This window comes from Phaethon aethereus (genome assembly GCF_964289735.1).
Source record: "Phaethon aethereus genome assembly, chromosome: 2".
Classification (NCBI taxonomy): domain Eukaryota; kingdom Metazoa; phylum Chordata; class Aves; order Phaethontiformes; family Phaethontidae; genus Phaethon; species Phaethon aethereus.
The window spans coordinates 171628078-171655623 of record NC_138582.1 but is presented as its reverse complement, the minus strand read 5'-3'; the positions used below and the strand labels follow the sequence as shown (position 1 = coordinate 171655623).

The window sequence follows — 27546 nt, the reverse complement described above, 5'->3', positions numbered from 1 at the left end:
AGCCGCCGGCCGCAGGGGCTGCCCCGCGGACCCCGCAGGATGCGGCCCGGTGGTGTGCTCCGTCCCACCGCGGCTGCCGGCCCCCCCCGCCCCACTGCCACCCCACCGCCCCGGCCACCCCGGCCCAGCCCTGGAGATGCCAGGGCCCCCCGCGCAGCACCGGTCCCCCCACGAGAGGCTCCTGCTGCCCCAGCCGGCGGTCCCCACCGCTGCCCCCGGCCCAGCCCTGGGCAGGGGCGGCAGCACAGCTGCCTCCCCCCCGGACCCATTGACCCTGTGCCGCGGTGCTGGGCTCCGTGTGCCACCCCGGGACGTGCCCCGGCACCAACCCCCGGGTCCCTGGCGGCTGCCATGGGGGTACGGCCGTGGAGAGGACGGGGCGCAGCCCTCCACACCGTCACCCGTGGCAGGGCCGGGGACCGTACGCCCACCCACCCACGGCTGCCCGGAGGCCGGGGAGGCGCGAGCCCAGCAGCGCCGCTCCCCGGCCGCCACCGGCCCCGGCACCGGCAGGCGGTTCTGCCCCACTCACCCCATCGCCTGCCGACCCGGCAAGGCCACGGCTCCGGCCGCGCTCCCGCTGCTGCCGGCTTCCCGCGGAGGCTGCCGGGCGTCTGCCCAGCGGGCGGGCGTCCCCGGGGACGGGGACCTGCCCCAGCGGGGGACGAGGCCGGGCCCTGGCACGGCGGGACCTCGGCCGGTGCGGCCCCGCCGGCTCCCTCTCCTGCGGGCCGAGCCCCTGCCCTCCGCCGTGGGGCCGGAGCGGGGCCTGGGGCGGTGGGCAGCCGCGCTCTGCCCCGCTGCCCCGCGAGCTGCCGAGCGCCGGCCGCCGCTGGGAGCTTTTATACCGGCGCGAAGGAAAAAAATCAGCCGCGGCAGCGGCAGCAGCGAGAGTCTTTGTTTCGGCAAGCCCGCACCAGGCCACTCTATCCAAACAGAGCGGCGGTGCCAAGTCCCGGAACGGCTCCTCGGGCAGCCCCACCTCTGCGCCGCGGCTCCCGCTGGGCACGGGGGCAGCCGGCGGCGAGCGCCGGCGGCCGGGAAGTGCCAACGGAGAGGCCACGCTCCTGCCCCGCGGCGCAGCGGGCCCAGGGGGCCGGGGGGACGTGGGGGAGGGAGGTGGGGGGGACACTACCCCACAGCCCCGCGAGTACGGGCAGGGCGGGCGCTGGGGGCTTCGCCTGCGCAGGCACGGCGCTCAGGCTCCGCGCGGGGACAGGCGGTGGGGCAGGCTGGGCGAGGGCCGTGGGGCAGTCAGCCGTGGGGCAGCCAGCCGTGGGGCAGTCAGCCGTGGGGCAGAGCGCGAGGAGGAGCTGGGGGCAGCCCGTGCCCACTCGCTGGCCTCGGCGCCCCCGGCAAGCCCCAGCGCGGCGTCCTTGGGCAGCCAGCCCGGTCCCTGCGGCCACCCGGCCCCCTTTAATGACAGGGCTGCGCTCGCGGGGGCTGCGCCGGGGACGGCGGCCAGAGCCCCCCACCCCGCAGCTCGGCACGGGGACCCGGCCAGGCGCCGGCTCCCATGGCCCCCTCCCTTCCGCCGGCCGGGCCGGCATCGCTGGGCAGGGGGTCACCGCTGCGGGGCTGGGCTGGGCCACCCCTCGCCCCGGCCCGGGGGCGTTGCAGGGGTCGGGGGAGCTGAGGAGCAGCCCAGGACGGGACGGGGGACGCTCCTGCCGCCCCCCGTCCCCTGCAACGTCCCTGCCCGCCCCAGGGAGCCCGAGCCCACCCCACAGTGCTCTCGCCGCTCTCGCTGTCGCGGCGCAGAGCAAAGCAGGGCGGAGAGAGGCTGCGCGGCCACGGGGCCCCCTCCCCAGCGCGGGGAACCCCCAGAGCCGGCCCCACCACGCGCCTTCACCTGCAGGCACAGACAGCAGCGTCCGTCGGGCGGGCACGTGGCCGGGCAGGACCCCACGCCTGCCCGCTACGGGCAGGAGGGCAGCGGGCAGCCAGAATCCTCCTGCAGCAACGCGGGGCAGCACCCGGGCGCTGGGGAGCAGTGAGGGGGCGCGGGGCAGAGCCCACCCAGCGCTGCCCCTGCCTGGGCTCGGGGCCAGCCCCACTCCCGGCCCCGGAGGAGGCCAGGCCCCGCGGGGGCCGGGGCGGAAGGGCTGCCCGCCGCGCGGCGCGGGCGCCGGTGCCAGCAGGGTTGTTAGGGCGATCAAATCCCGCGCTCCTGGCAGCTGCTTGAAGCGGTGCAGCGACCCCGAAGGGCACGACAGCGGGGCCAGCCGGCCCCCACCGGCCTCGGGGCTGATCCCCCGGTGGGACCCCACAGCCCATGCCCCGAGCGGCTACGCAGGGGGACAGGGGACAGACCGCTCCCTGCAGCCCCGGGGACCCCCCTGCAGCAATCCTGTGTCCTGACACCAGACCGGAGCCCGCAGGGCACCGGCAGGGGAGGCGTGGGGCAGCCCCGTTTGCCCCTGGCGACCAGCTCTGCCCGTGCCCCTGCCTGCACCAAGCGGCTCAGAGGCGGCCACAGGCGCCGTGTCCCCCGGGACCTGCTGCCCCCCGGCCCCGGGGACCGCGCTCGGGGCAGCGCAGTCCCCGCTCCGGGGCCGTGGGAGCCCACGCCAGCACACGAGTGGGAGAGCAGTGTGGCTGGAGCTGTGCCCGATGTTGCTCAACCCCTGGCAGTGTTTCGCAAGCGGGCAGCACCACTCGCCACCCAGCACGGCACATGGCAGCGCCCAGCAAGCGCCGCGCCAGGTGGGCGCAAACCCCTCGGTGGCAGCTCTGCACCGCAAGGCAGGGCCGCCTGCGGGGACGCGCCGGGACGGGGCCGAGCCGCGGGACGCTCCCTCCGCTCAGGGGGAGCCGGTGGGTGCGGGACGGCTGCGGCCGGCCAGCCGGCAGCACTGCACATGCCGTGTCTGCTCCCCGGCCCTGTGTTTCTCACCTGCCGAGGCTCGCTGTGGGGCTCAGGAGCTGGGAGGGAAGGGCATGGAGCCGCCTCGCGTCGCTCCGGCACCCGCTGGAAAATAAAAAGACAACAAGGGCTGAAGCTCAGCGGCAGCGTGATCCTGGCTTTCCCACCTCCCGTGGTGTCCTGGGGCAACTGCTGCGCCGAGAGCCGCGGCCGGCACGGGAACGGTGCCAGGGCCACGCAAGAGCAGCCTGGTGTGCGGGCCCGGCCATGACAGCGCGGCTGGCAGAGGCGGCGGGAAGGGGCCAAGGCGTGACGCCCCGGCAGGCGGGGCCGGGGGTCCCGGGTGTGCCGAGCGGGCAGGGGGGCTGCTTCCACCCCGGCCGAAGGAGCTGGGGGACCCAGGAGCGCGTGCCGGGCGGCACGGAGCCCCGCGACCCCCGGGCTGCCCCGTCCCGCGGCCGGACCCCCCGGGGGGCCCCAAGGTGGCAGTGGGGGGAAGCGGAGCCGCGGCCCGGCCGGGTTCGGTGCCCCAGGGGGAGCCGCCGGGCTGGTGCAGCGCCCTGGGGTCCTGTCCCGGAGCGGGGCTCCTGCGGCCGGTCGGGGAACGCAGCGGCGGGAGCGGCGGGCGGGGGCTCGGGGGGGCGGCGAGAGCGGCGGGGGGGCACAGCAGGGAGGGAGCGCGGCACAGCTCCGGCGGGGCACGGGCGGGCAGCACCGGGACCGACGGCCGCGCCCCAACAGCCCCGCCGCCTCCGGCGGGCGCCAGCGCGGCCGCGGCTCCCGCTCCCGCTCCCGGTCCTGCCGCTTACCGGAGAGTCCCGCCGCGCCGGGCTGCTCTGCGCGGCCCCGCGGGGCGGAGCGGCAGCGGGAGCGCGCCGGGGCGGGGCGGCACCGGGTGGGTCCGCACCGGTCCCGGCACCGTCCCCGGCGGGCGCGGTTGCCGTCCCCCCGCGGGACCCGCAGGAGTCCCCCGCCACGGCCGGGCCCGGTGCCGCGGTACCCGGGGGGGGGGGGGGGGGGGGGGGTCGGCTGGCGGACTCGGGAATCGAACCCGGAACCCGGCCGGGCGGGCGGGGGGAGGGGGCTGGTGAAGGTGTGGCTGGGGGCGTGGCCAGGGTCGGGAGGCGCGGTGGCGCGCGCCGGGGGCGTGGCCGGCGCGCGGACTGCCGGGAGGTGTGGCCTCAGGGGCGTGGTCAGCACGGCCTGTGACGGGAGGTGTGGCATCGGGGGCGTGGCAGTCGCGGGGACTGCCGGGAGGTGTGGCGGGGTTGTGGCGATCGTGGGGCTGCCGGGATGTGTGGCGGGGGCGTGGCGATCGCGGGGCCTGCCGGGAGGTGTGGCAGCGGCGGCGGCGGCGGCGGCGGCGGCGGCGGGGCCGGGGCCGGGGCCGGAGCGATGCAGAAATACGAGAAGCTGGAGAAGATCGGGGAAGGTGCGGCCGGGCCGGGGCCGGGGCCGGGGCCGGGGCCGGGGCCGTGCGGGAGGGCCCGGGCGGGATGCGGGGGCGATGCCGGTGGTCCGGTGCAGCAGTGACCCGGCTGCCCGCAGGCACCTACGGGACCGTGTTCAAGGCCAAGAACCGGGAGACGCACGAGATCGTGGCACTGAAGCGGGTGCGGCTGGACGATGACGACGAGGTGAGGGGCGGGGGTGGTGGCGGCGCCGGTGGCGGGCCCGGGCCCCCCGAGCCCCCCCGAGCCGCCCCTCTCCCGGCAGGGCGTGCCCAGCTCGGCGCTGCGGGAGATCTGCCTGCTCAAGGAGCTGAAGCACAAGAACATCGTCAGGCAAGGGGGGCTGCGCGGCGGGGGCTGCCCCCGCGCGTGCCCCGGCGCCGGGGGGCCCCGTCCCCCTCTCCGGGGCTGGCCTGGCTCCGCGGGCCCGGCCGGGCGGCGTGGGGGCTCAGGGTCCCCCCCTTGCCCTCGCAGGCTCCACGACGTCCTGCACAGCGACAAGAAGCTGACCCTGGTCTTCGAGTTCTGTGACCAGGTGAGTGCCGGCGGCGGGGCAGCGCCGGCGCGGTGCCGAGCCCGGGGTCGCTGCTCCCGGCCCCCGCCTCTCCCCGACACGGCCCCCGCTCGCTTCTTCCCAGGACCTGAAGAAGTACTTCGATAGCTGTAACGGGGACTTGGACCCAGAGATCGTCAAGGTGCGCGTGGGGGGCTCTGGAGGCCCTTGGGGACCCTCTGCTCGTCCTGCCCTGGCTGCGGCATCGCGGGCTGTCACAAGAACCGGACCGCGGCGCCGAGGGGCTGATGCGTCCCGCTCAGGCCTGCGCTCTCTCCCACAGTCGTTCATGTACCAGCTGCTGAAGGGCCTTGCCTTCTGCCACAGCCGCAACGTCCTGCACCGCGACCTCAAACCCCAGAACCTGCTCATTAACAGGGTGAGGGCGCGGAGCAGGCAATGGCCGGGGCTGCGTGCCGGCGTGAGGCACCCCAGCCGAGCCGGGAGGGGGTCACGCCGGGGAGCAGGCGGCTGTCTCTCCCTAGATTGCGGCTCTGTCGCTCCCTTGTGTTTCTGGTCAACGGGAAAGGGTGAAGGGCCTGGAGCAATGGCCGCTACTGGCCCTGAGGCGTGGAGCTGGCAGCAGGACGGGGCATCCCCTGCGAAGTCCTGCTGACACGGCACTTTCACTGCAGAACGGGGAGCTCAAACTGGCTGACTTTGGCCTGGCCCGGGCTTTCGGCATCCCCGTGCGCTGTTACTCAGCGGAGGTGAGCTGGGAGGGCTGCGCTTTCGCTGGAGGCCTCCTCCCGGTTGGGAGCGCGGCCGCCCCGTCCCCCGGCTGGCTGAGCATCTCCCCCGTCGCACTGCGCAGGTCGTCACGCTGTGGTATCGGCCCCCAGATGTGCTCTTTGGCGCAAAACTCTACTCCACCTCCATCGACATGTGGTCAGCCGGCTGCATCTTTGCAGGTAGCGCCGCCGGGGGCTGCGTGCCGTGGGGGGGCTGCGTGCTGCCGGGGCCGTGGGGCCTCGGGGCTCACCCCCTCTCTGTCCCTAGAGCTGGCCAACGCGGGGCGGCCCCTGTTCCCAGGGAATGACGTGGATGACCAACTGAAAAGGATTTTCCGATATCCTTCCGGTGCCGTGCGGGAGGGGGGGCCGCCCCCCTCTTCTGGGCAGGGGAGCGGGAGGGGGCTCTGCCCAGGTTAGGCGGGGGCGGGCTGGGTGACGGGTGCCTCCCGCGCTGGCCGCAGCAGTGGCCCTTGACCGCTGCCGTCCCCACGCTGCTGGGAACCCCCACGGAGGAGCAGTGGCCGGCCATGGCCAAGCTGCCAGACTACAAGGTGAGGTGGGGGTGGGCAGGGTGGGCCGGGGCGGGGCGGGGGGGGCAGCAGGGTGGTTGGGGCTCACCTCTCTGTCCCCAGCCCTACCCCATGTACCCCGCCACCACCTCCCTGGTCAACGTGGTGCCCAAGCTGAACGCGACCGGCCGGGACCTGCTGCAGGTGAGCGCTCTGCCCGTCCCTCCTGCCCGTCCCACCCTGCCTGCACCCTGGGGCTTCCCCGGCGGGGAGGGGGGCTTTGGCTGCTCCCCTGGCAGCCCCATGCCTGGCTGGGGGGGCTGTGGGGCAGGGGGGCCGTGGCTTGTCCCCCTCCAGCCTCACCTCCCGCCCCCAGAACCTGCTGAAGTGCAACCCGGTGCAGCGGATATCGGCGGAGGAGGCTCTCCAGCACCCCTACTTCACAGACTTCTGCCCTCCCTAGGGACCCCCAGCCCGGCCCCACGCTGCACCGGGGGGCCGCCCCCCACCTCCTGGCATGCTCCTGGCAGTGGGGGGAGGGGACAGCCCCCCATGGCAGCGGGGGGGATGCAAGGTGAGGAGCAAGGTGCCAGCACCCCAGAAACACAACCCCCCCCCGTATTTATTAGGTTTTTAACCCGATGCTGCCCCGGTTCCACCCCGCCTGCGGGGTGCTGGTATGGGACCCCCGCCCCCAGCCCCCCGGTGGGGCCGGGGCTGGCCAGGAGCGCATGGAGCCCTCCCCGGGGCCACAGTGCTGGTGGAGGGGCAGGACCCTCCGGGACCAGGCGCGGGGACCCCTCCGGGGGGGTTCCCTACCCCTCCCTCTCCCTGCTCCCCCCAGCCCCTTCCCCGGCAGGGGAGGGGGTCCTGGGTGCCAACTCTCCAGGGGGGTTGCGCCCCATTTCTTTTCTACCTTGCTGCTGTACGTGGGTGAACGTGCGTGTGTGCGACCCCCATAAAGAGCTGCCTCTCCCCAGCGCCTGCCTCCTCCTTCCTGGGGCACGAGGGACCCCCCGCTGCCGCCTACCGGGCCCCCCGCCACCCCCGGCACGGGCCGGCCCATGTCCCCCCCAGCAGCACAGGAGCTGGGGCCTGGGACAGGTCTTTAATGGGGTGGGGGGCTGCAGCGAGCAGGCGTCGCGTGTACAGCGCAGCAGGGAGGGGCGCGGGCGCAAGCAGCACATGCAGGTACGCGGGGGGCAGGGCCGGGGGGGCTCCACCCCCTCCGGCCCCCCGCCACCCCCTCGGGGGGGGGCCCAGTGCCAGCCCCGCAGGGTCCCGGGGGGGCAGAGCGGCGGGGGCTGCTGCCGGCGGCCCCCCACATCCCCCCGGCGTGGCCGGGGGCGCGGGGCTGGGCCCTCAGCAGGCGAACTCCTCGAAGGCGCCTAGAGCCGGGTGACGAGGTAGCACGTTCGGGGCGAAGCCGAGACCGTCCGCGTGGCAGCGCAGGGGGTGACGGGCGCTCTGGGGATGGGGGGGTGGTCGGGGGCGGCGGGGGGCTGCTCGCTGCGCCCAGGCCACGCTGCAGCCGCCCTCCTTGCCCGTGCTGGGGGGCTCTGCCCCGTGCCCCCGCCCCACACGCCCCTCGGGCTGCCCCGGCGCGCGGCCGCTGCGGAGCAAGGCTGGCCCCCTGCCCCCCCCGGCCCCGAGCGGCGAGCCTCCCCCAGGTCTGGGGCTGCCTCCGGTCCCATGGCGTCCTGGAGCGGGGAGGGCGGGGGGCGCGGTGCCGGCGAGTGATGCATGAGGATGGGCGCGGAGCCGGGGGGGGCAGCCCCGCACACCGGCTGCAGGGATGATGCCGAGAAGCCTGGGATGGAGGGAGGGGGGCGCGGACCCCTGGGGCCCGCCTGCAGGGGAAGGGGGGGGGGTCACAGCCCCCCTGCAGGGCCGTGGCCTCCTCGCCCCGCACTGTGCACCGGCCAGGGACCCCCTGACCCCCCGTGGGGGCGGCAGCCCCGCGGCCCCCTGTGCCGGCAGCGCCGGGGGCTCTGTGGGTGCTGCCCCCCGGGATCTCTACCTGGGCCCCGGCGGGAGCGGGCCAGCGGGGCTGCCCGGGACCGCTGGATGCTCCTGGCGGGCGGCGGGGCCGCAGGACGGACGAACGGACGGACGGACAGAGCGAATGAGCGCGCGGGGTCCGAGCGGGAGATGGTGCCGGTGTCGGCGCGGGATGAGGCCGAGCAGCAGATGGGTGGGATGAGGTGCGAGGCCCCCCCTTGCCGGCTGTGCCAGGGGAGGGGGGACGGGGCGGCCGGGTCGCGGCCCGGAGGGGTGGGGGGAGCCGGGAGGGCGCAGCCCCTGGCGGGGCAGGGCCGGGCGGGCTGAGCCGCAGGGGGCTGCGGGGGGGGGTTACCAGGGTGCTGCTGTCCCTCCTGGGCGTCCTCTTCTTCTCCTTGTAGAAGCTGAGGAGTTTGTCCCGGAACACCTGGGGGAGACGGGTCAGAGCCCCCACCCCGGCCGTGGAGCAGCGTGGGGGGCCGGGGGGCCGGCCGGGCACTCACCTCGTACAGGTAGTCGAAGATCTCCAGGATGGTGAGGAGGCTGGCGCCGATGAAGAGCCCCATCTGCCCCCCGATGTCACCTGGGCAGGAGGGCGGCGTTAGAGGGGGGCTGCGCCCCCGCCCCCCCCGCCCCCGGGCACTCACCCAGCAGCCCCGCCACCTCGTACGCCTTCTTCTGCTCGATCATCTCGTAGTTCAGGGCCTCGAAGAAGATGTCCAGGACCGCACGTTGTCCCTGGGGGGGGACAGACGGGGCCGGGATGGACAGACGAGCCGTCAGGCGGCTTCCCCGGCTGCGGCGGTCCGGGGGGGGGCGGGGGGCTGTGCCGTGCCGCGGTGGGACGGGGCGGAGGGCTCTGCCCTCTGCTGGGGTGGCACAAGGATGTACTGTGCCATGTGGTGCCGTACTGTGCCATGCTGTCCCGCGCCATGCCGTGCCGTGCCATGCCGTGCCATGCCCCATGGTTTTCCCTGCGCTGGGACAGTTTTGCACAGGGGAGGCAGTGCCGTCCTGTGCCGTGCCACGCTGGGCCAGGCCAGTTCACACATGCTGGGGGATGCCACGCGGCCGTGCCGTATCACGCCGTCACGCCGTGCAGGGCCGTGCGCTGGCGGGGCCGTCGGTCAGCGCGGCGGCGGCACTCACGCGATGTACTGCTCCGTCTTGTTGAACTTCTTGGCCAGGTACCTGGCGGAGGCCTTGCTGGGGATCTTCACCATGGAGAGCTCTTTGCCGTAGCGCACCATGGCGCAGGGCGTGCGGCAGGCGCAGTACTCGCTGTCCTTCTTCACCAGGAAGTCTGGGGGGGCGCGGGTGGGATGGGGACCACGGGGACCGCGTGGCCGCGGCCCGTGCCTGCGCTGGGGAGCGGGCTGCTCCGAAGGCAGAGCCCCAGCCCTGGGCAAAGCCTGGGCAGCAGTGAGTGCAGGCGGCACGGGATGAGGGTGCCGGCGGCACGGGACGAGTGTGCCGCGGGCGCTGCCGGCAGCACACGGCAGGGAGCCCAGACCCGCATGCCTGGGGTCGGTGCAGGCAGGGACAGCAGTGACCCCCCAAGCGAGGGCACGGGCACACCGGCACCACATTCACGGCAACGGAGCCGGGGGGACGAGGGGTCCTGGGGGTGAGGCTGGGGGTGTCCAGGGCCGGCGGCTCCCAGGGCCAGACCCTGGGCTAGGGATACCAGAGGCGGCGGGGCCGGGGCGGGGGCTGCCCCTGGTACGTACCCAGCGCGGGGTCAGCGCACTCCTTGTACTGCTCCGGGGTGCAGACGTTGGCGTTGCCTGCGGGGCAGGCAGCAGTCGCAGGGGCAGGAGGGTCTCCCCGCCGGCCCGGCCCCGCGGCGGCCACCCCCCGGCCCCGGTCCCGGCCCCGGCTCACCCGGCATGTGCACCATGCGGCAGTTGCAGTTCTCGGCCAGGTAGCGCGTCTCGCAGTCCAGGCGGCAGGCGGTGATGCTGTAGTTGGTGAAGAAGTCGGACTCGATGGGGGTGGCCTTGCAGTCCCCCCAGGGCGGGGGCAGGTACACCAGCTGCCGGCCGCGCGCTAAGGAAAACTCGGCGTCCCCGGCCTCGGTGCCCTGCCCCGTGGAGCCAGCGCTGGGGGCACACGCCGCCCCAGAGACCCCGCTCCCTCCCCCGCCCCTCCTTGCCGGGCGCGGGGACGGCACCGCCCGCGGCGGCCGGAGGAAAGGGACCGGGACTGGCGCGCGGCGCCGGCCGGGAGCACGCGGGAGCCAGGCGTGACGGGGGGTCGGCACGGGCTCCCGTGCTCCCTGAGGCGGCCGGTGGGGCTGTGCCGGGCTGTGCCGGGGCTGGTGCGGGCAGCGCGCTTGGCGAGGGAGCAGCGGGGCCCAGCAGAGCACCCATGGACGCCAAGGGCCACGCTCCCGCCACCGCGCTCCCCGCCGCCCGCGCCGCAAGTGCCGGCGCACATGGAGACGCCCACTCGAGACACCTAAATTTAGGTGTCTGGCTGTGCCAGCTGGATGCCGCCCCTGCCGCCGGTCTGTTCGGCAGAAGGCTGGGGGGTCGCTGCCGGGAGCTGGCGCCTGCGGCAGGACCGAGCGGTCCTGGCGCGGGGCTGCCCCGCACCGTGCTGTGATGCTCCCGGCCGTCGCGGTGGCAGAGCTGCCGCACCGGTGGCGCGGTACTTGCCGTGCGGCGCGGCACGGCTCGCCGCGGGACGCCCCTGCGGGGACAGCTGCGGCTGTGCCGGGACTGCCCGAGCCCTGGGCGGGGGGTCTGCAGCCCCGCAGCCCCCTCCACGCGCCGGATACCCGCTGCTGCTGGCAGGACACGAAGGTCTGGAAGCCGGGCGCCACGCCGAAGCCCAGCTGGTCGATGAAGGGGGGCTCCTCCTGGCTGTGGATCTGCACCTTCACCCCCGCCTCGTAGGAGGTCTCGTCTGCAAGGCAGGGAGGGCGTCGGGGCGCGGGGCGGCGGCCGCGCCGCGGGCCGGGCTGCGGGGGGCCCTCACCCGTGTCCCCCCAGACGGGCAGGTATTCCTCTTGCTGGACGTTGAGCATCAGCTCCAGGCCGTTCCCCGCGCCGCCCTGCAGCGTGGTCAGCACCTCCCGGCCCGGCCCCCCCGCGTTGAAGGTGTAGCACTTGCCCAGGCGGGTGAAGATCTGCGGGCACAGGGCGGGACCCTCAGCCCCCGCCGCGGGGGGCTGGGGGACGGGCGCCGGGCCCCCGCCTGCCCTGCACCCACCGCGCAGCGCCCGGGACCCCGCACGGCCCCAGGGCAGGATCCCAGCACAGGATCCCAGCACCCCACACGGCCCCAGTGCGGGCTCCCAGTGCCTCCAGTGCAGGATCCCAGCACCCCACACGGCCCCAGTGCAGGATCCCAGCACCCCACACGGCCCCAGTGCGGGCTCCCAGTGCCTCCAGTGCAGGATCCCAGCACCCCACACGGCCCCAGTGCAGGATCCCAGCACCCCACACGGCCCCAGTGCGGGCTCCCAGTGCCTCCAGCGCGGGATCCCAGTGCCTCCAGCGCGGGATCCCAGTGCCTCCAGTGCGGGATCCCAGTGCCTCCAGTGCGGGATCCCAGCACCCCACACGGCCCCAGTGTGGGATCCCAGTGCCTCCAGTGCAGGATCCCAGCACGCCACACAGCCCCAGTGCAGGATCCCAGTGCCTCCAGTGCAGGATCCCAGCACCCCACACAGCCCCAGTGCGGGATCCCAGTGCCTCCAGTGCAGGATCCCAGCACCCCACACAGCCCCAGTGCAGGATCCTAGTGCCTCCAGTGCAGGATCCCAGCACCCCACACAGCCCCAGTGCAGGATCCCAGTGCCCCATCAGCTCGTGCTGGTGCATCCATTCCTTCCCCTTTGGGACCAGCGTAGGGCAGCAGATGGGCCGTGGGGCGGCTGCCGCTGTCCCTGCCCCAGCAAGGTGTCCTCGGCTCTGCTGGGTCCCGGCCGTCCTGTGGGACCCCTGCCCCAGCGTCCAGGCCGTCCCCAGCCAGGCGGGATGTGGGACCCCAACCCCTGGGAAGGTGCCCACAGTCCCCCCACCCCGGGCTGACCCACCTCTTCCTGCAGCCCCCCAGCACAGAGAAAGCCCTCACCGGCCTCCACGGCCGCTTAGCAGCAAGCACAGACCACTTGCCCCTGCCCCCCATGGCGCCCTCGCCCCCACTGCCCCACAGCCGCTTCCCACCCCTCCCCACAGTCCCGGGTCCAGCTCTCCCGTGGGGAGCGGGGCCGAGAGCCGCACCATCCGGCCATAGGCCCCCCGACCCCCATGACCCCCCATCTCCACCGCGCTCCCCCACGGCCCCACGTCGCCCCATGGCAGGGTGGGCAAGGGGAGCTGCCGCGGGACAGCATGGTAGGAGCTTCACCGAGCGCCTGGGGCGGGGGGACAGCGGGGCGAGCAGGGGCCGTGCCCCCACCCTGCCGTCGCCCCACAGCCTGTGCACCGAGGGCCCCAAAGCCTGCTCAGCCCTGGGGGTCCTGCCCAAGCCTTGCCCGGGGCAGAGCCCCCCGTGGCTGCGGTCGTGCCCGTGGCGCTGGCGCTCACGCCGGTGACATTCTCGGGGCCGCAGCCCCGGCCACGGAAGCGCAGCAGCGCCTCGTGGACGGGGTGCCCGGCGCGCTGGTAGCTGGGGGAAGAAGCCGGCGAGGCCGGGGGCTGCCCCGGCGCCCGCGGGTAGTGGGGCCAGTCCACCCTCCCCCCCGCCCAGCCAGAACAGGTCGCGGGGGCGAGCGGGGAGCGCCGGATGCGGCTGTGGTTGCGGAGGGCGATGGCGGGGAAGGCGAGGACACGGCTCGCCGCCTCGTCCAGCACGGTGACGTGGGGTACGCGGCCCAGCGCTGGACCCGCTCCCCCGCCTGCGGCAGGAAGGCGCCGGCCCAGAGCAGGCACCGCGGTGCGGCGCCGGGCAGGGAGATGCGCCCCAGCCCGCGCGGCGTGCAGGAGCGGGCGAAGGCCGCCAGGCCGGCCGCCCCCCGCCCCCCCGTGCCCAGCCCCGGCGGCCGTGGCGGCCCGTCCTCCCCGGCTCTGCCGCAGCCTTGCAGGGGACTGGGTTTCAGCACGGCGGGGGGCCGGGGGGCCGCGGGGGGACACGTGAGCGGGGAGGGCGTGAGCCAGGACGGCGACGGGAACCGGGGCTCGGCTTAGCCACCGCGCCGAGGCCATCGTCCCCAGCAGGGCCTGGGAGCCGCCTCCGTGCCAGAGCCCCCAGAGCCCCCAGGGCCCACGGCCGGGGACCCCAGCGCCCAGAGCCCCCCACGCCCGGGGGCAGGGACCCTGCCCAGCGCCCCCAGTGTGACCTGAGCTCAACAACCCCGAGCTGCCCCCCAGAGCCCCCGCAGCCCCCCGACCCCCACTCCCCCAGCCTAGCCCCCGCCATGCCCCCAGGGCAGAGCCCCATCCCACGCAGGGGCCCACAGCCCCCACCCCACCGAGGGGCAGCAGCCACGGCCCCGGTCACTGACCCATGGCCTGGGGGGCTGTAACTGCCCCATAGGTCAGGGCCCCCCCCCCGCTATGGGGTGTGTCGTCCCCCCCATCCTGCCCCACGGGGGGGGCGGGGGGGCGCTGCTGTGGCAACGGGCTGCTCCCAAAGAGGGGAGCCGTTGCCATGGCAACACGCTGCCCAAGGAGGAAGGGGGGCGGCTGCCATGGCAACGGCTGCCCGGCGCAGGGATGCGCTGGGGGGGGCGGGGGGGCTTTGGGAGGGGGCAGGGACGGGGACACGGCCCCGGCACTGCCAGCTCTCCTGGTCCCCACAGCGGGGGTGACCCACCATGGGAGCCCCCGTCCCCGAGCACCTCCCGTCCCCACACCCCCGGCCTGCCCCAGCCTGGCCAGCCCCGGGGGGAGGCCCCGGGGGGCCACAGACCCAGCCACAAACCCAGCTTTGGACACCGCCCGGTGCCTGGGGACCCCGGGGACCCCGGGGACCGGGCTGGGGGAGGCACCGTGCCCAGCCTGCCGCTCCGTCCCCGCAGGGGAGGGGAGCCCCGGCAGCCCCGGAGCCTACCGCCGCCGGCCGGGACACGGTCCCGGGAGCTGCCGGCTCAGCGGGTCACAAGCTGCGGCTAACCCCGGCTGCATTTTTAGCTGGCAAAGTCGCAGCGGGTGCAGCCGGAGTGGCCGAGCTGGGCCGAGCTGGGCTGAGCCGGGGCAGCGGCTGCTCAGGCAGAAGTTTCTCGCCGCCCGTCGCGGAGAAGGCGGCAGCGGGGACAGTTGTGCGGCACACGTGGGCAGAGCCCGACGCTCCCGGCGGCGTCCGCGAGCCCGGGGGCAGCGGGAGCAGCAGAGCACACGTGCATCCGCCGAGATCATCGGCACAAGAGCGGAGATGGGTACCCGTGCACCCCTGGGGCAGGCACCAGCCCCACGTGCCAGTGGCACACCAGGATCTCGGTGGCTCAGCCACGCTCCCCGGAGAGGTATCGGCTTCCAGGCTGCAGCGAGCCGCCGCCGTGCAGCGTGTGCCGCCCGGTGTCCTGCCCTGGGGACCCTCAATCCTCCCGCCGCACGTCCCAGCCCTCAACCCTGCCATGGGGACACCGGCAGAGCTGCTCTGGCAAAAGGAGCGCGGAGCTGCCCAAAGGGACGCTGTTGAACCGAGCTCCCACGGAAAGTTAATGTCACACGCGACGAGTCTTAAGCTGACAGTAACTGCTGCTGCGATAGCGCAGCCGAGCCCACGGTGACGGCGGTGGGGACTGAGCGGAGCCATGCGCGGCGGGCACAGGCTGCCCAGCTCCCTCAGCACGCTGCTCCCCCGGCGCGAAGGAGGCGCCCGCCCTGCCCGTACCACCGCCGCTGCCCGTCCTGCCTGTGCCACCGCCCCTGCCCGTCTCTGCCGGGCAGTCGCTGCCCCAGGCGGGTCTCGCAGGACCCGGCCCAGGCTGCTCATGGCCAAGGTTTGCCTGGGGGAGCCGAGTGCCGAGTCGGGGGTCGCCGTGCCCACCCCGGGCTGCGTGGGGCAGGGAGGGCACGTCCTCCTGCAGCTGCCCGGCTGCCCACAGCAAGCCCCGTCTGCGCAGGGACGTGGCAGCCATGCTCCGGCAGCTGCCCACACCCTGCACGTCACCCGGGGGTGAGCCCGCAGCCCAGGGGACGCAGCTCGGTCCCATGCAGCCCCGCGCCGCCGGGGCACGGCGGGCGTGGTGAGAGCACACGGGCACCGGCAACTCCCCGGTGAAGAGAGGGCACAGCCCCAGGAGTGGCGGGGTGTGCTGCGGGCAGCGCTGGGGCCATGGAACCCCAGGCTGCAGGGGGGCGGCTTTGGCACAGGGACCCCCGCCCGCGCCGGGGCGGGCTGCGCGGGGGAGCCGCAGGCGGGGGAGCCTGTGTGCAAACACAGCCGGGGGAAGCGGCTGCTGCTGCCAGTGCCCGGGTGGCATCTGGGGTCGGTGCCAGGGGAGCGTGGCTGTGGGGTGTACCCGCCAGCACCCCGCACCCACAGGCATCCCGCATCCGGGCAGAGCCGCCCGGCCCGGTGCAGGGCCCCTGGCACAGCACGGCTCCAGCCTGGGCGCCGTTCCCAGCCGCCTGGCACCCCTGCAGCGAGCGTGGGGCGGGAGCATCCCAGGCTGGCACCCAGCCTGCCACAGCACCTGGGATGGTGGGCATGGGCGGATGCGCTGCGGGCACTGGGACATGCCGGTGGGACTGCTGCGGGTCGGGAGAAGGGGCTCACCCATCGGTGCCGCAGCAGCCCCAGCGTGTCGGTGCCTGACCCCGATGGGACACCCACAGCCCTTCGTGGTCCCTGGGGGTGCGCAGCCACCCCGTCCCCAGCGGCACCCTCTCCTCTGCCCGGGGGCCCGCGCGCGCCCCGAGGCCGGCACTCACCACGGTGAAGTTGCGGGCGGTGCAGTTGGCGCCGCGGAAGGAGCACTGCAGCAGCATGTCGGCCAGGTCGTGGCCGGTGCGGTTGTAGAACTCGGCCATGCTGAAGGGCTTCGCCTTGAAGTTCTTGAAGTTGGCCTTGTCGCGCAGGGCGGCCAGGACGTGGGGCTCGGCCAGCTGCGGGTTGCTGATCTCGTAGCGGTCGTTGAGCAGCGCCAGCAGCTCGCCCACGTGGTACATGTCGTTGCGGGTGATCTTGGAGAAGCGGAACTCGTTGAGGTTGCAGATGGTGATGGCCGGGAAGGTGAGGTTGTGGGCGGCCACCTCGTCCAGCTTGGTGACGTGGGGGTAGGTGAGGAAGTAGGCGACGCGCTCGGCGCAGACCAGCAGCAGCAGCCCCAGCGACCCCAAGAAGAAGGCGCCCCACAGCACGCGGCGCAGCGACACGGCCCCGTAGGCGAAGACGTGGCTGATGCCGTGTAGCGAGGAGCTGTGGGCGAAGGCCCGCAGGCTGGAGAGCCCCTCGCCCTCCCCGCTGCCCTCCGAGCCCGCCCTCATCCTGCCGCCGGGCCCCGCGCTCCCCGCCACCCTCAGCCCCCCCGGGACTGCGGTCGCCCCCGGCCCATGGCCGCGCCGCGCTCAGGGGGCTGCAGGCAGGCAGGCAGGGAGAGGCAGGGCTGGGCTGGGCAGGGCAGGGCAGGCAGAGGGCAGGCAGGGGGCAGGCAGCGCTAGGCAGGGTGGGCAGGGCAAGGCTGGGCCGGCAGAGAGGTCAGGGCAGGCAGGGCGGGCAGGGCAGGCAGGGCGGGCAGGGCAGGACCGGCCGCTCCACCCCCCCGCGCTGCGGTGCCACCGCCCAGTGCGGCCCCGGCCCCGGCCCCGGCCCCGCTCCCGGTCCCGCCGCCGCCGCAGCGCAGCCGCTGCCGCTCCCGGTCTGCGGCCGCCCCCCGCCCCTCCCGCGGCGGCTCCACCCGCCCCCGCCCCCCGGGACGGGCCGCCCCCCGGGGGGCCGGGCAGGGCTGGGGGCTGCCCCACGGCAGCCCCACTCCCCTCCCGCTGGGCCCTGGGCGCGGAACCCCCCGCGGAGCGGGCCCTGCCCGAGCCGGGGCTGCAGGACCCCCCGGGCCCTGCCCGGAGCGGCGGGGCCGCGGGCGCTGGGGTACGGCGGGGCAGAGAGCGCCGGGGGGGCTCGGCAGGCAGCAGTGCCGGGGGGTCCCCGCGGGGTCCCCGCTCGGGCCGTGACCAGCCCCAGCCCCGGCGAGGGGCAGCGAGCGGCACAGCGCGGAGCACAGCTCGCGGGGGGCCCCCGCCCCACGCAGGACCCCGCCGCCCCCGCGGGCACGGCAGCCGGCCCGCAGACGGGGGGAGGCGGGGCCAGCCCCCGCAGCCCCGCCCACGAATTAAACCTCACACCCCCCCCCCCCCCCCGGAGGGGCGGGAGTCCGCGCACCAGCCCCGACCCCCCGCCGCTGCGAAGGGCGCCCCCGAGCGGCCCGGAGGCCCGTATCCTTCCCGCCCCTCCCCCCCGCCGCCCGGTCCGGCCCCGGCTTGACCCTCCCCCAGAACCGCCCCAGGCAGCGGAGACCCCACAACGCCTTCCGTCCCTGGTTTATTTGGGGGGGCAGCCTGGGAGACCGTGCCCCCCGCCCCACGCTCAGGTCCGGTCCTTGGTCTGCCGGCGGATGAGCTCGGCGTAGAGACCCCCCCGTCGCACCAGCTCCTCGTGGGTCCCTGCCTGCGGGGATGGCGGAGACGGTGTCACCCACGTGGCTGCCCACCCCCCCGCCCGCTCCTGCCCGCACCCCCAGCGCTGCTCACCTCGGCCACCCGGCCCTGTGCCAGCACCACGATGAGGTCGGCCCCCCGGATGGTGCTGAGGCGGTGGGCGATGAGCAGCACCGTGCGGCCCGAGGCGGCGCGGTCCAGCGCCTCCTGCACCGCCTGCTCCGACTGGGCGTCCAGCGCGCTCGTGGCCTCATCCAGGATCAGGACGGCGGGGTCCTTCAGCAGGGCCCGGGCGATGGCGATGCGCTGCTTCTGACCCCCCGAGAGCGCCGTGCCGCGCTCGCCTGACGGGGACCGCAGGGATGCCGGTGCCGCCCCAGCCCGGCGAGAGCCCCCTCCCCAAGGACGGGAGTGGAGGAGCACAGCCACGTTCCCACACCACCTCCCATGCCAGAGCCACGGGACCCCCCAGGAACGCCAGCGCCGAACCGCGTCCTTCCTGCGGGGAGCCCAGCATGGCCGCTGCTCCCTCCCGGCACAGCCTCACGCCGGCGGTGACTGGGAGCCAGTGTCCCTGGGGTGACTTGGGCCACCTTGGCCAGGGTCTCGTGCTCGTCCCTCCAGCCCGAGGGGTGGCTGGGCCGGTCTGGGGGTGCCCGCCTGCCTCCCACACCCGCCACGCCCCGCTCCGCGGCACACAGCCTGGCCGGAGCCCGGCACCTACCCACGACGGTGTCGTAGCCCTCGGGGAAGCTGCGGATGAAGCCATCGGCGTTGGCGAGCTGGGCCGCGGCGTACACCTCCGCGTCGGAGGCTCCCGGCTTCCCGAAGCGGATGTTCTCCATGATGGTTGTTCCGAAGAGCACCGGCTCCTGGGGCAGCATCCGGCCCCTCAGCACCGAGCCCCGGCCGGGGCCACCTCCCTGCCCTCCCCTGGGGCAGCGTGGGCCCACGGCGTCCCCGTCCAGCGCCTGGGGGAAGCGCCCCGCGGCAGCCCAGCGCCCCGCGGCAGCCCAGCGCCCCGCGGCAGCCCCGAACCTGGCTGATGAAGCCGATGACCTGCCCTCGCAGCCAGGAGGGGTCCAGGGAGGAGATGTCGCGGCCGTCCAGGGTGATGGTGCCCTGCGTGGGCTCGTAGAACCGCTCCAGCAGCGCCGCCACCGTCGACTTCCCTGCGGAGGGGAGCCCTCAGTGCCGCGGCACCGCCCGGCCACCCACCCCCATGCCCCCCGGTGCCGGCCGCCAGCCCCTCGCAGAGAGCTGCTGGGCGGGCAGCAGGCGCGGAGGCCGGCTCCCAGTCCCTGGGGCCCACTGGGCTCACTGGGCGGAGGACTGGGGCGCAGGAGGATGCGCGCCGGGACCGGTGAGGGGCTGAGCCGGCTCCTGCCCACCAGGCTGGGGCGCGCCGGCCAGAGGGTCCCCCGCCCTGGGCGGGCCGGTACCTGCTCCGGAGGGTCCGACGATGGCCACCGTCTTGCAGGGGGGCAGGGTGAGGCTGAAGTCCCGCAGGACCGGGTAGCCGGGGCGGGTGGGGTAGCTGCAGGGAGAGGAGCGGGGGGCTGCGGGAGCACGGTGCCAGCGCCCAGCCCGTGGGGCTGGATCGGGGGCGTGGGGGGCTGGGGCGGCTCACCTGAAGGAGACGCGGTGGAAGCAGATGCGGCCGAGCAGGGAGTGGCTGGGGATGGAGCCCCCGCCCCGCAGCGCCACGCTGGGCTCCAGCGTCAGCAGCTCGAAGACGCGGGCGCCGGCGCTCAGACCTCGCACCACCTGCGGGGACACCGGCGGGAGCACCCCTGGGCCGCCCGGACCCTGCCCGCCCCTGGGGGCCAGCGGGAGCCCCCAGCCCACCTACCTGCCCAAGCAGGATGGAGATGTTGGCCATGGACCTGCCGGGGCGGAAGGGGAGAGGCCGAGCTCAGGGGGTGCCGGGGGTGCCGGGGGAGGCGCCGCGCCGGGCCCTGCCCTGACCTTTGCACCGTCTGCGAGGCCACCAGGAAGGACATGAGGTCGCCCGGCGAGAGCTCGTCCCCGGCCATCAGGGAGCCGCCCACGAAGATGGTCCCCAGGACGATGCCTGCGGGGCGCAGGGCAGAGGTGGGACCCGGGGCACCCCGGCGCTGCGGGGTCCTGCCCCATGGCACCACCAGGTCCTGCCCCACGGCACCCACTCACCGTTGAGCGCCAGGTTGGAGAGCCCCTGGAAGGCGGCGATGCCCAGCCCCAGCCGCTCGTTCAGCCAGCCGGCGCGGTCCACCTCGGCGCAGTACAGCCTGCGGGCAGGGATGGGGCTGACGGCCCCCCGGCCCCCCGCTGCCCCCGCCGGGCAGGACGCCCCCCCGCCCCCTTACCCTGCCTGCTGGTCCTCCATGGCGAAGGCGCGCACGGTCCGGACGTTTCCCAGCGCCTCGTCTGCCACCCCAGTGGCCTTGGCCACCTGCGGGGAGAGGGACGGAGAGGGGGGCCGGCGTGGGACACCCCCTGCTCTGGCCCGGGGGGGGACAGCAGGGTCCCTTGCGGGGGGTGGCAAGGCTGGGTAGGGCGGCAAGCACGGGGTTACCTGCTCCTGCGCCCGGCGGGAGAGGCTGCGGAGGACGGCGCCGATGAGGGCCCCGGCACCCACCAGCGCGGGCAGCGCCACGAGCAGGAGACCGGTCAGCTTGGGCGAGAGCAGGTAGAGCGAGACGAAGCAGCCTGCCGTCTGGGTGCCGCTGCGCAGGCCCTGGGGGGGTCGGGCAGGGGTGGGCGCTGGGGTCTGGGGGTGCAGGGGAGGGTCTGGTGCTGCCGGCCGCGGGCCTCACCTGGGAGATGGCCAGCTTGAAGGAGGACTTGAACTCCTGGATGTCAGCCGTCAGCCGGTTCACCAGCTGCCCCGTCCGGTTGGCATCGAAGAACGCCACGTCCTGCCTGCCAGCGGGAGCGGCGGTGGGCTGGGGCACCCCCGAGCCCCCACGCCCCGTCCCCACGCCCCCCCGCTGCCTCGCGGGGCGTTTTACCGGAGCAGGGAGACGAAGAGCGCCTTGCGCATGCTGCCCGCCACCTGCTCCCCGACCCGCGCCAGCAGCGCGATGTACCCGAAGGTCAGCAGCCCCTGCGGAGCAGAGGGGCTCGGAGGGGCGCGGGGCGGGGGGCAGCCCCCCAGCACCCCTCGCCCGGCCCGGGGTGCCGGCGCCCACCTGCAGGCAGTAGACGGCGAGCAGGCGCAGGGCCGGACGCCGGGCCTCCTGCAAGTAGCCGGCGACGCGGCCGCGGGCGCAGCGGGCCACCACGTTCACCAGCTGGCCCAGCAGCACCGGGATGCGGACGTTGAGCAGGGCTGCGCCCAGCGCCAGCTGCGGGGACAGCGGGCGTCACGCCGCGGCACCGGGACAACGAGGGGCACCGCGGCTGCCCGCCCGTCCCCGCTCACCACCACGGCCGCCGAGAGGGCCAGGAGCTGGGGGCGCAGGAAGGTCCAGAACGCCGGCCAGTCAAAGGCCGGCTCCGGCCGGGGCTGCGCGGGCTCGGGTGGCGCGGGGACGGTGGGGACGGCGAGGACGGCGGCCTCCTGGCAGCGCGCGGCCGTGCCCAGCAAGCCGAGCGCCAGGCAGCCCGCGGCCGGGCCGGCGAGGAGCAGGCAGCGCGCGGCCGGTGCTGTTGGCCTGGGGGCGAGGCGAGGGGGGCCGGCGAGCCCCAGGCGCCCCCCCCCATACCTGAAACTGGGGAGAGGGGTGAGCACGGCGCAGCCGAGCCGGGGGCCAGCCCCGGGACTCGGGGGGGGACGCGGTGAGGGCTGCCCCCCCCCGGCACGGCCAGGCCCCCCGTGCCGCCCCGGGCTGTCCCGGGGCAGGGGCCACCCTCGCCCCCCTCCCGGCGCTGCCGGTGTCCCCGCTCCCGGCCCGGCCCCGAGCTGCGCGCCAGCACCCGGGCCCCTCCGCTCTGCCCCGGGCCCCCGGCCCCCCCCGGCGTTTGCGATCCCACCCCAGCCCCGCCGCCCTGAGGTGCCTCCGCCCCCGCCGCAACCCCCGCCCCCGGGGACCCCTCCACGGGACCCAGGGGCTCGGGTGCCCCCCAAGGGACCTCGGGCGCCCGCGGCCCCCGGTACCTGCGCCCCGGGGCGGGGGGCGGCCGCAGCGCGGCGGGGCCCGAGCGCAGCCCGGCCCGAGCGCCGAGCGCCCGCAGCAGCAGCAGCATGGCGGCCCCGGGGCGGGCGGGGGCGGCCCCGGGGCGGGCGGCAGCGGCGGGCGGAGCCCCCGCCCCGCGGCCCGGGCCCCGCGCCGGCCCCGACCCGCCGCGGCCCCGCACGCCCGCCCCGCCCGCCGCCGCCTCCGCGCCCCGCGCCCGCCGGGCCCTCGCTCCTCCCCGGGCCCCGCCGGCGCCCGGGACCCCGCTCCCGGACCCCCCCGGCGCTCCGGGCCCCGCACCGGGCCCGCCTTCCCCCCGCGCGGCCCCCCGGTGCCGGTGGGGCTGCGGCCATGCCCGGCGGCGGGACGCGGTCCCGGGGCCGGGGCGGGTGCGGGGCCCGGTGAGCGCCCGGCCCCCGGGACACCGGCCCCGCGGGGACCGCGCCAGCGCCCGGCCAGGAGGTGAGCCGGGGCGAGGGGCGCGGGGGGCGGCGGGGGACGGGGCACCCAGCACCGGGGACGGGGGGCACGGGGGGGACGTCGCTGCACCTGGACCCCTCCCCCCGCGCCCGGCCCGGCCAGGGGACACGGGGGCACCGGCTGCCGCTGCCCGCACGTGGCCGATGTGTCCCCACGGGGTCACTGGGGTGCCCCTGTCCCCACGGGGTGCATGCGGGCCCATGGGGCCCACCCGTGGGGCCGTCGACGTGCTGCTGTCTGTGCGTGGGGCTGTCCCCACGGGAGCGTCCCCACGGGCTGGCTGTGTCTCTGTGGGCCGTGTGTCACCGCGGCACTCCTGGGGTGCGTGTCACCGCGGGGTGCGTGTCACCGTGGGGCTGTCACGCTGCCTGTGTCCCCGTGCGGGTGCCCATGTCCCCACCGACGTGTGTGTGTCCCTGTGGGGCCGTGGGTGTCCCCTTGTGACCCACGTGCCATTGCGGGGACGCTGGGGCACACGCGTCCTGGCAGGGGTCAGCCGGGCCCTTGCAGCGACGCGTGTCCCTGTGGGGCCAGCGTGTCCCCACGGGTGCCCGTGTCCCCCAGGGTCGGGGCATGCAGGGACCCGGCGTGTCGGGGCAGGGGGCCCGGCTGCCCTGCCCCAGTACAGGGGTCTCTCGCCAGCCCTCACCCCCCCCGGCTGTTTACATTGCCCGGGCTATTTTCGGGTGCCCCAGCCCCGCGGGTATTTTTGGCCGCCCGGTGTGGGGCACGTGGGGGAAGGGCCATGCCCATGTCACCAGCCGGGACACCCGATCCCGGGGGACACGGTGGCTCTGTCCCCAACGGGGAGTTGCACAAGGCCAGGGGTCAGCGCAGGGACGGCGCGTCCGGCGGCACTCAGGTCTCTGCCGACCGCGTCCCTCCTGCTGAATCACCGCCCCGGGGCTCCCTCGCGCCCGCGGCCTCACCGCACCGGTGCCGGCCCGCGGGCCGTGAGTCAGGCCCCGGCCGTGCCGCGGCGGGGTGGGGCCGGACGGCATCACCTGCGGCCACCGGCCTGGCCGGGCATTGGCACCGGCCACGGGAGGGGACGCTGGTGACGTGCGGGGCTGAGGGAGCACCGACCGGTGGCGGTAAGGGGAGGGCTGCGGGGGCCAGATGGGGGGTCCTGCCCCAGGGGGTTGGGGTCCTGTCCTGCCCTGAGAGTCCAGGGATCCCATCCTGTGCCAAGGGGAGGGGGTCCTGTCCTTCCCCAGGGGGTGGAGGTCCTGCCCTGTCCTGAGGGGAGGGGGGTCCTGTCCTTCCCCGGGGGGTGGGAGTCCTGCCCTGTCCTGAGGGGAGAGGGTCCTGTCTTGCCCTGGGTGCTGGGGGTCCTGTCCTTCCCCAGGGGGTGGGCGTCCTGCCCTGTCCTGAGGGGAGGGGGTCCTGTCTTGCCCTGGGTGCTGGGGGTCCTGTCCTTCTCCAAGGGTCCAGGGGTCCCATCCTTCCCCAGGGGCTGGGGGTGCTGTCCTTCCCCAGTGGGTTGAGGGTCCCATCCTGCCCCAAGGGGTTGGGGGTCCCAAGCTGCCCCAAGGGAACTGGGGTCCTGTGTTGCTCCAAGGCCTGGGGCTCCTGTCTCAAGGGTTTGGGGTCCCTCTTGCCCTAGGGCCCAGGGGTCCTGCCCTGCTCTGAAGGGGTTGGGGTCCTGTCCTCCCTCATGGCTGGGGGTCCCCAGGGAATTATGAGGCCACCGGGGCTGGGGAGCTGGGTCCTGAGCTGGGTCCTGTGCCCAGCTGCTGCCCTTGCTCTGGGCTGCTCGGCTGCCCCACGGCTCTGGTCCCAGGGTAGGCTCAGTGGGGAGGGGGCTCCATGGGGACCAGAGTCCGTGGGGATGGGGGCCGGTGGAGACAGGGGTCTGTGGGGAGGGGGCTCCATGGGGAAGGGGGACCACCCCACTCGGACGGGGGGAGCAGCGCAGCATGGCACGTGGGGCGACGCGGGGGTCTCTGCGGGCCAGGCAGGGGTCTCTCCCCCGGGAGCTCTGGCCAGCGCGTCGGGCCGGGCGGCGTGCGCGGCGTGGCCCTGCCGGGGGCCGCGGCCACGGTGCAGCAGCCAGCTCAGGCCGCCCGAATTCGGGGCACGCGGGCGGCGCTGCGTGAGCTCGCCGGCATTTCCGGCTCCCGGCCGCGGGGCAGACAGCTCAGCCCGGCTCGCCCTGGCTGAGAACGGCATCCCTGTGCCCCACGGCTGGGCACTGGCTGCCCCACGGCCCATGGGGCTTGGGGGAGGCTCTGTGCCCCCAGGCACCCCTGCTGCCAGGGTCCGTGCCGGGCGGGGGTCCCCGGGCCGCGGCGGCGGGTGCCGACGGGCGTCCCTGGCAGGCGGCGCGGCGGGCGATGGCGGCGCAGGGCGAGTACCGGCGCCTGGAGGACTTCGAGGAGGACTCACCCCCCGGCGAGGAGGAGCTGCTGGTGCACGTCACCGAGGGGGCACAAGGTAGCGGGGGTCCAGACCCTGCCGTGGGGGGGTCCGAGCCGCTGGCGGGTCACAGCAGGCCAGCTGGGGGTCGTGGCCTCCCCGTGGGGTGTGGGCTGGGGGGCTCGACGGGAGGGGATTGAGGGCAGCCTGCCCGGGGGGTGGGCGGGGGGGGCAGGCCCAGCCCTGCGGCACGTGGGGTGGGGGCAGCGGCTGCCCCATGGCCCTCCAGCTGGTCCCAGGCGGGGGGGTCCCAGGCTGGGGCGCCCCAGGGCGGGGGCGCGGGGGGCCGGGGAGGGCCGTGCCGTGGCCCCAGCTCAGCCCCCGCTGTTTTTCTCTCCTCGCCAGACTCCTGGCACCACATCAAGAACCTGGATAATTTCTTCACCAAGATATCCTTGCCGGGCCCCCGCCTGGCTGCTGCCCAGCCCTGCCTGCGGCCCGCGCCGCAGCGGGGGGCGGGGGGACCACGTTGCTGAGGGGGGGCGGGGGGGTCCGGCGCCGCCGCCACAGGCTCCTTAACGCGACCCCAACATCTACCACTTCCACCAGAAGAACGGCTTCGCCTGCATGATGCTCTCCGACATCTTTGAGCTGGTGTAAGTGCTGGCGGGACGCCCGCCCGCGCGCCGCGCCGCGCCGCGCCGCCGCGGGGCGAGGGGCCGTGCTGATCCCCCGCCGCCCCCAGGCAGTTCCTGTTCGTCGTCACCTTCACCACCTTCCTGCTGTGCTGCGTGGAGTACGACGTCCTCTTCGCCAACCGGCCGCTCAACCACAGCCACGCCGGGGGGGCGGCCCCCGACCGCAGCAAGGTGACGCTGCCCGACGCCGTCCTGCCCGCCCCGCAGTGTGCCCAGAGGTGAGGAGGGGGCCTGGAGCCGCCGGCACGGCTGCGCGGGGGTCCCAGCGCCGCCGGGTCCCCGCCTGACGCGCGTGCCCCCCGCCAGGATCCGGGCCAGCGGCTGGATCATCTTCCTGCTGGTGATGGCAGCCGCCTTCTGGCTGTACCGGCTGGTGAAGGTGCTGTGCAGCCTGCTCGGCTACTGGGAGATCCGCACCTTCTACATCAAAGCCCTCAACATCCCCTCGGTGAGCGGGGCCGCGGGGAGGGGGCCGGCCGGGGTGCCGAGCCGAGCCGTGCCGAGCCGTGCCGAGCCGTGCCGAGCCGGCGTCAATCCGCGTCTCGTTGGTGCAGGAGGGGCTGTGCAACTACAGCTGGCAGGAGGTGCAGGCGCGGCTGATCTCGCTGCAGCGCCAGCAGCAGATGTGCGTGCACAAGCGGGAGCTGACGGAGCTGGACATCTACCACCGCATCCTGCGCTTCAAGAACTACACGGTGGCCATGGTCAACAAGTCGCTGCTGCCGGTCCGCTTCCGCCTGCCGCTGCTGGGCCCCGTCGTCTTCCTCACCCAGGGCCTCAAGTACAACCTGGAGCTGCTGCTCTTCTGGGGCCCCGGCTCGCTCTTCCAGAACAAGTGGAGCCTGCGGCCGCAGTGCAAGCGGGCGGGCGCGCGGCGGGAGCTGGCCCGGCGCCTGGCGCGCGCCATGGTGCTGCTGGGGCTGGCCAACCTGCTGCTCTGCCCCTGCGTGCTGGTCTGGCAGCTGCTCTACGCCTTCTTCAGCTACGCCGAGGTGATCAAGCGGGAGCCGGGCAGCCTGGGCGCCCGCCGCTGGTCCCTCTACGGCCGCCACTACCTGCGCCACTTCAACGAGCTCAACCACGAACTGCAGGCGCGGCTGAGCCGCGGCTACAAGCCGGCCACCAAGTACATGAACTCCTTCACCAGCCCGCTGCTCACCGTGCTGGCCAAGAACATCGGCTTCTTCGCCGGCTCCGTCCTGGCCGTGCTCATCGTCCTGACCGTCTACGATGAGGACGTGCTGACGGTGCAGCACATCCTCACCGCCATCACGCTGCTGGGGCTGGTGGTCACTCTGGCCAGGTGGGTGTGCCGTGCCGCGCCGCGCCGCGGGCGGGCCCGGCAGCAGGCGGGGTGGCTGAGCGGGAGGTGGGACGCCTGCCCCCCGCCCGCAGGTCCTTCATCCCCGACGAGCACACGGTGTGGTGTCCGGAGCAGCTGCTGCAGCGCGTCCTGGCCCACGTCCACTACATGCCCGACCACTGGCAGGGCAACGCCAGCCGGTCGGAGACGCGCGGCGAGATGGCGCAGCTCTTCCAGTACAAGGCGGTGAGCGCGGGTGGGGCCGGGCGGGCGGCAGGCGCCCCCGCACGCCCCTGACCTCCCCGGCCGCCCGCAGGTCTTCATCCTGGAGGAGCTGCTGAGCCCCGTCCTCACCCCCCTCATCCTCATCTTTGCCCTGCCCGCCCGCGCCCTGGACATCATCGACTTCTTCCGCAACTTCACGGTGGAGGTGGTGGGGGTGGGCGACATCTGCTCCTTCGCCCAGCTCGACGTCCGCAACCACGGCAATCCCCAGGTGGGGGGTGGTCCCCGGCCGGGGGAGGTCCCGGGGGCGGGGGGTCCCGGGCGCGGCGGCCCCGCTCACCCCCCTGCCCCGCAGTGGCTGTCGGCGGGGCAGACGGAGGCCTCCGTGTACCAGCAAGCGGAGAACGGGAAGACGGAGCTGTCGCTGATGCACTTCGCCATCACCAACCCGCGCTGGCAGCCGCCGCCGCCGAGCGAGCTCTTCCTCAGCCACCTGAAGGAGAAGGTGCAGCAGGACGCGGCCGCCGCGCCGCCCGCCCAGCGCATCCTGGCCGAGGGGCCGCTGGGCGCGTCCCTCCTCTCCGACGACTCGGTGGCGACGGTGAGTGGGGCGGGCGGTTGGGGGCCAGGGGGCGCGGGGGGTCTCCGGCCCCGGCCGCCCTGACGCGTGTCTCCGCAGCCGGACGGCTTGCTGGCCAGCGTCCTGGCCCGGCCCATCCT

At 75.5% G+C, this 27546-nt stretch overlaps 4 protein-coding genes across 5 annotated transcripts; 2 read left to right on the top strand and 2 right to left on the bottom strand.

The window, feature by feature from the left end:
* Positions 1-4261: 4261 nt before the first annotated feature.
* CDK5 (cyclin dependent kinase 5) lies at positions 4262-6576 on the top strand (the record flags this gene model as incomplete). 2 transcript variants are annotated; one of them, XM_082015403.1, is made up of 12 exons in its annotated part: positions 4262-4298; positions 4415-4503; positions 4583-4650; positions 4792-4852; positions 4956-5012; positions 5154-5249; positions 5506-5580; positions 5685-5781; positions 5870-5940; positions 6096-6155; positions 6237-6317; positions 6490-6576. In XM_082015403.1, the coding sequence occupies 12 exons, from the start codon at positions 4262-4264 to the stop codon at positions 6574-6576; spliced, it is 879 nt and encodes a 292-aa protein (XP_081871529.1). The 2 variants fall into 2 exon arrangements, with proteins under 2 accessions (XP_081871529.1, XP_081871530.1); XM_082015404.1 differs by lacking the exon at positions 5154-5249.
* Positions 6577-7475: 899 nt separating this feature from the next.
* LOC309417830 (acid-sensing ion channel 1C-like) lies at positions 7476-16616 on the bottom strand (the record flags this gene model as incomplete). Its single annotated transcript, XM_082015397.1, is given in 11 exon segments — positions 7476-7580; positions 8470-8541; positions 8618-8697; positions 8762-8842; positions 8845-8852; positions 9264-9417; positions 9845-9901; positions 9999-10149; positions 10897-11024; positions 11097-11247; positions 15944-16616. Coding segments are annotated over 11 exon segments (1542 nt in total). The 5' UTR covers positions 16499-16616.
* A 975-nt stretch (positions 16617-17591) lies between these two features.
* ABCB8 (ATP binding cassette subfamily B member 8) lies at positions 17592-21832 on the bottom strand (the record flags this gene model as incomplete). The annotated part of the gene is made up of 16 exons (XM_081996541.1): positions 17592-17672; positions 17756-18006; positions 18387-18534; positions 18701-18834; positions 19105-19199; positions 19293-19429; positions 19515-19548; positions 19631-19736; positions 19835-19932; positions 20011-20096; positions 20220-20381; positions 20461-20566; positions 20656-20750; positions 20836-20991; positions 21069-21357; positions 21744-21832. 16 exons carry the CDS (start codon positions 21830-21832, stop codon positions 17592-17594), a joined length of 2067 nt encoding a protein of 688 aa, XP_081852667.1.
* Positions 21833-24578: 2746 nt separating this feature from the next.
* LOC309402680 (autophagy-related protein 9A-like) lies at positions 24579-27544 on the top strand (the record flags this gene model as incomplete). Its single annotated transcript, XM_081996540.1, has 10 exons — positions 24579-24678; positions 25006-25049; positions 25192-25256; positions 25346-25516; positions 25605-25746; positions 25853-26601; positions 26694-26847; positions 26918-27097; positions 27182-27427; positions 27506-27544. Coding segments are annotated over 10 exons (1890 nt in total), but the record flags the coding sequence as incomplete, so codon positions are not given.
* Positions 27545-27546: the final 2 nt, after the last annotated feature.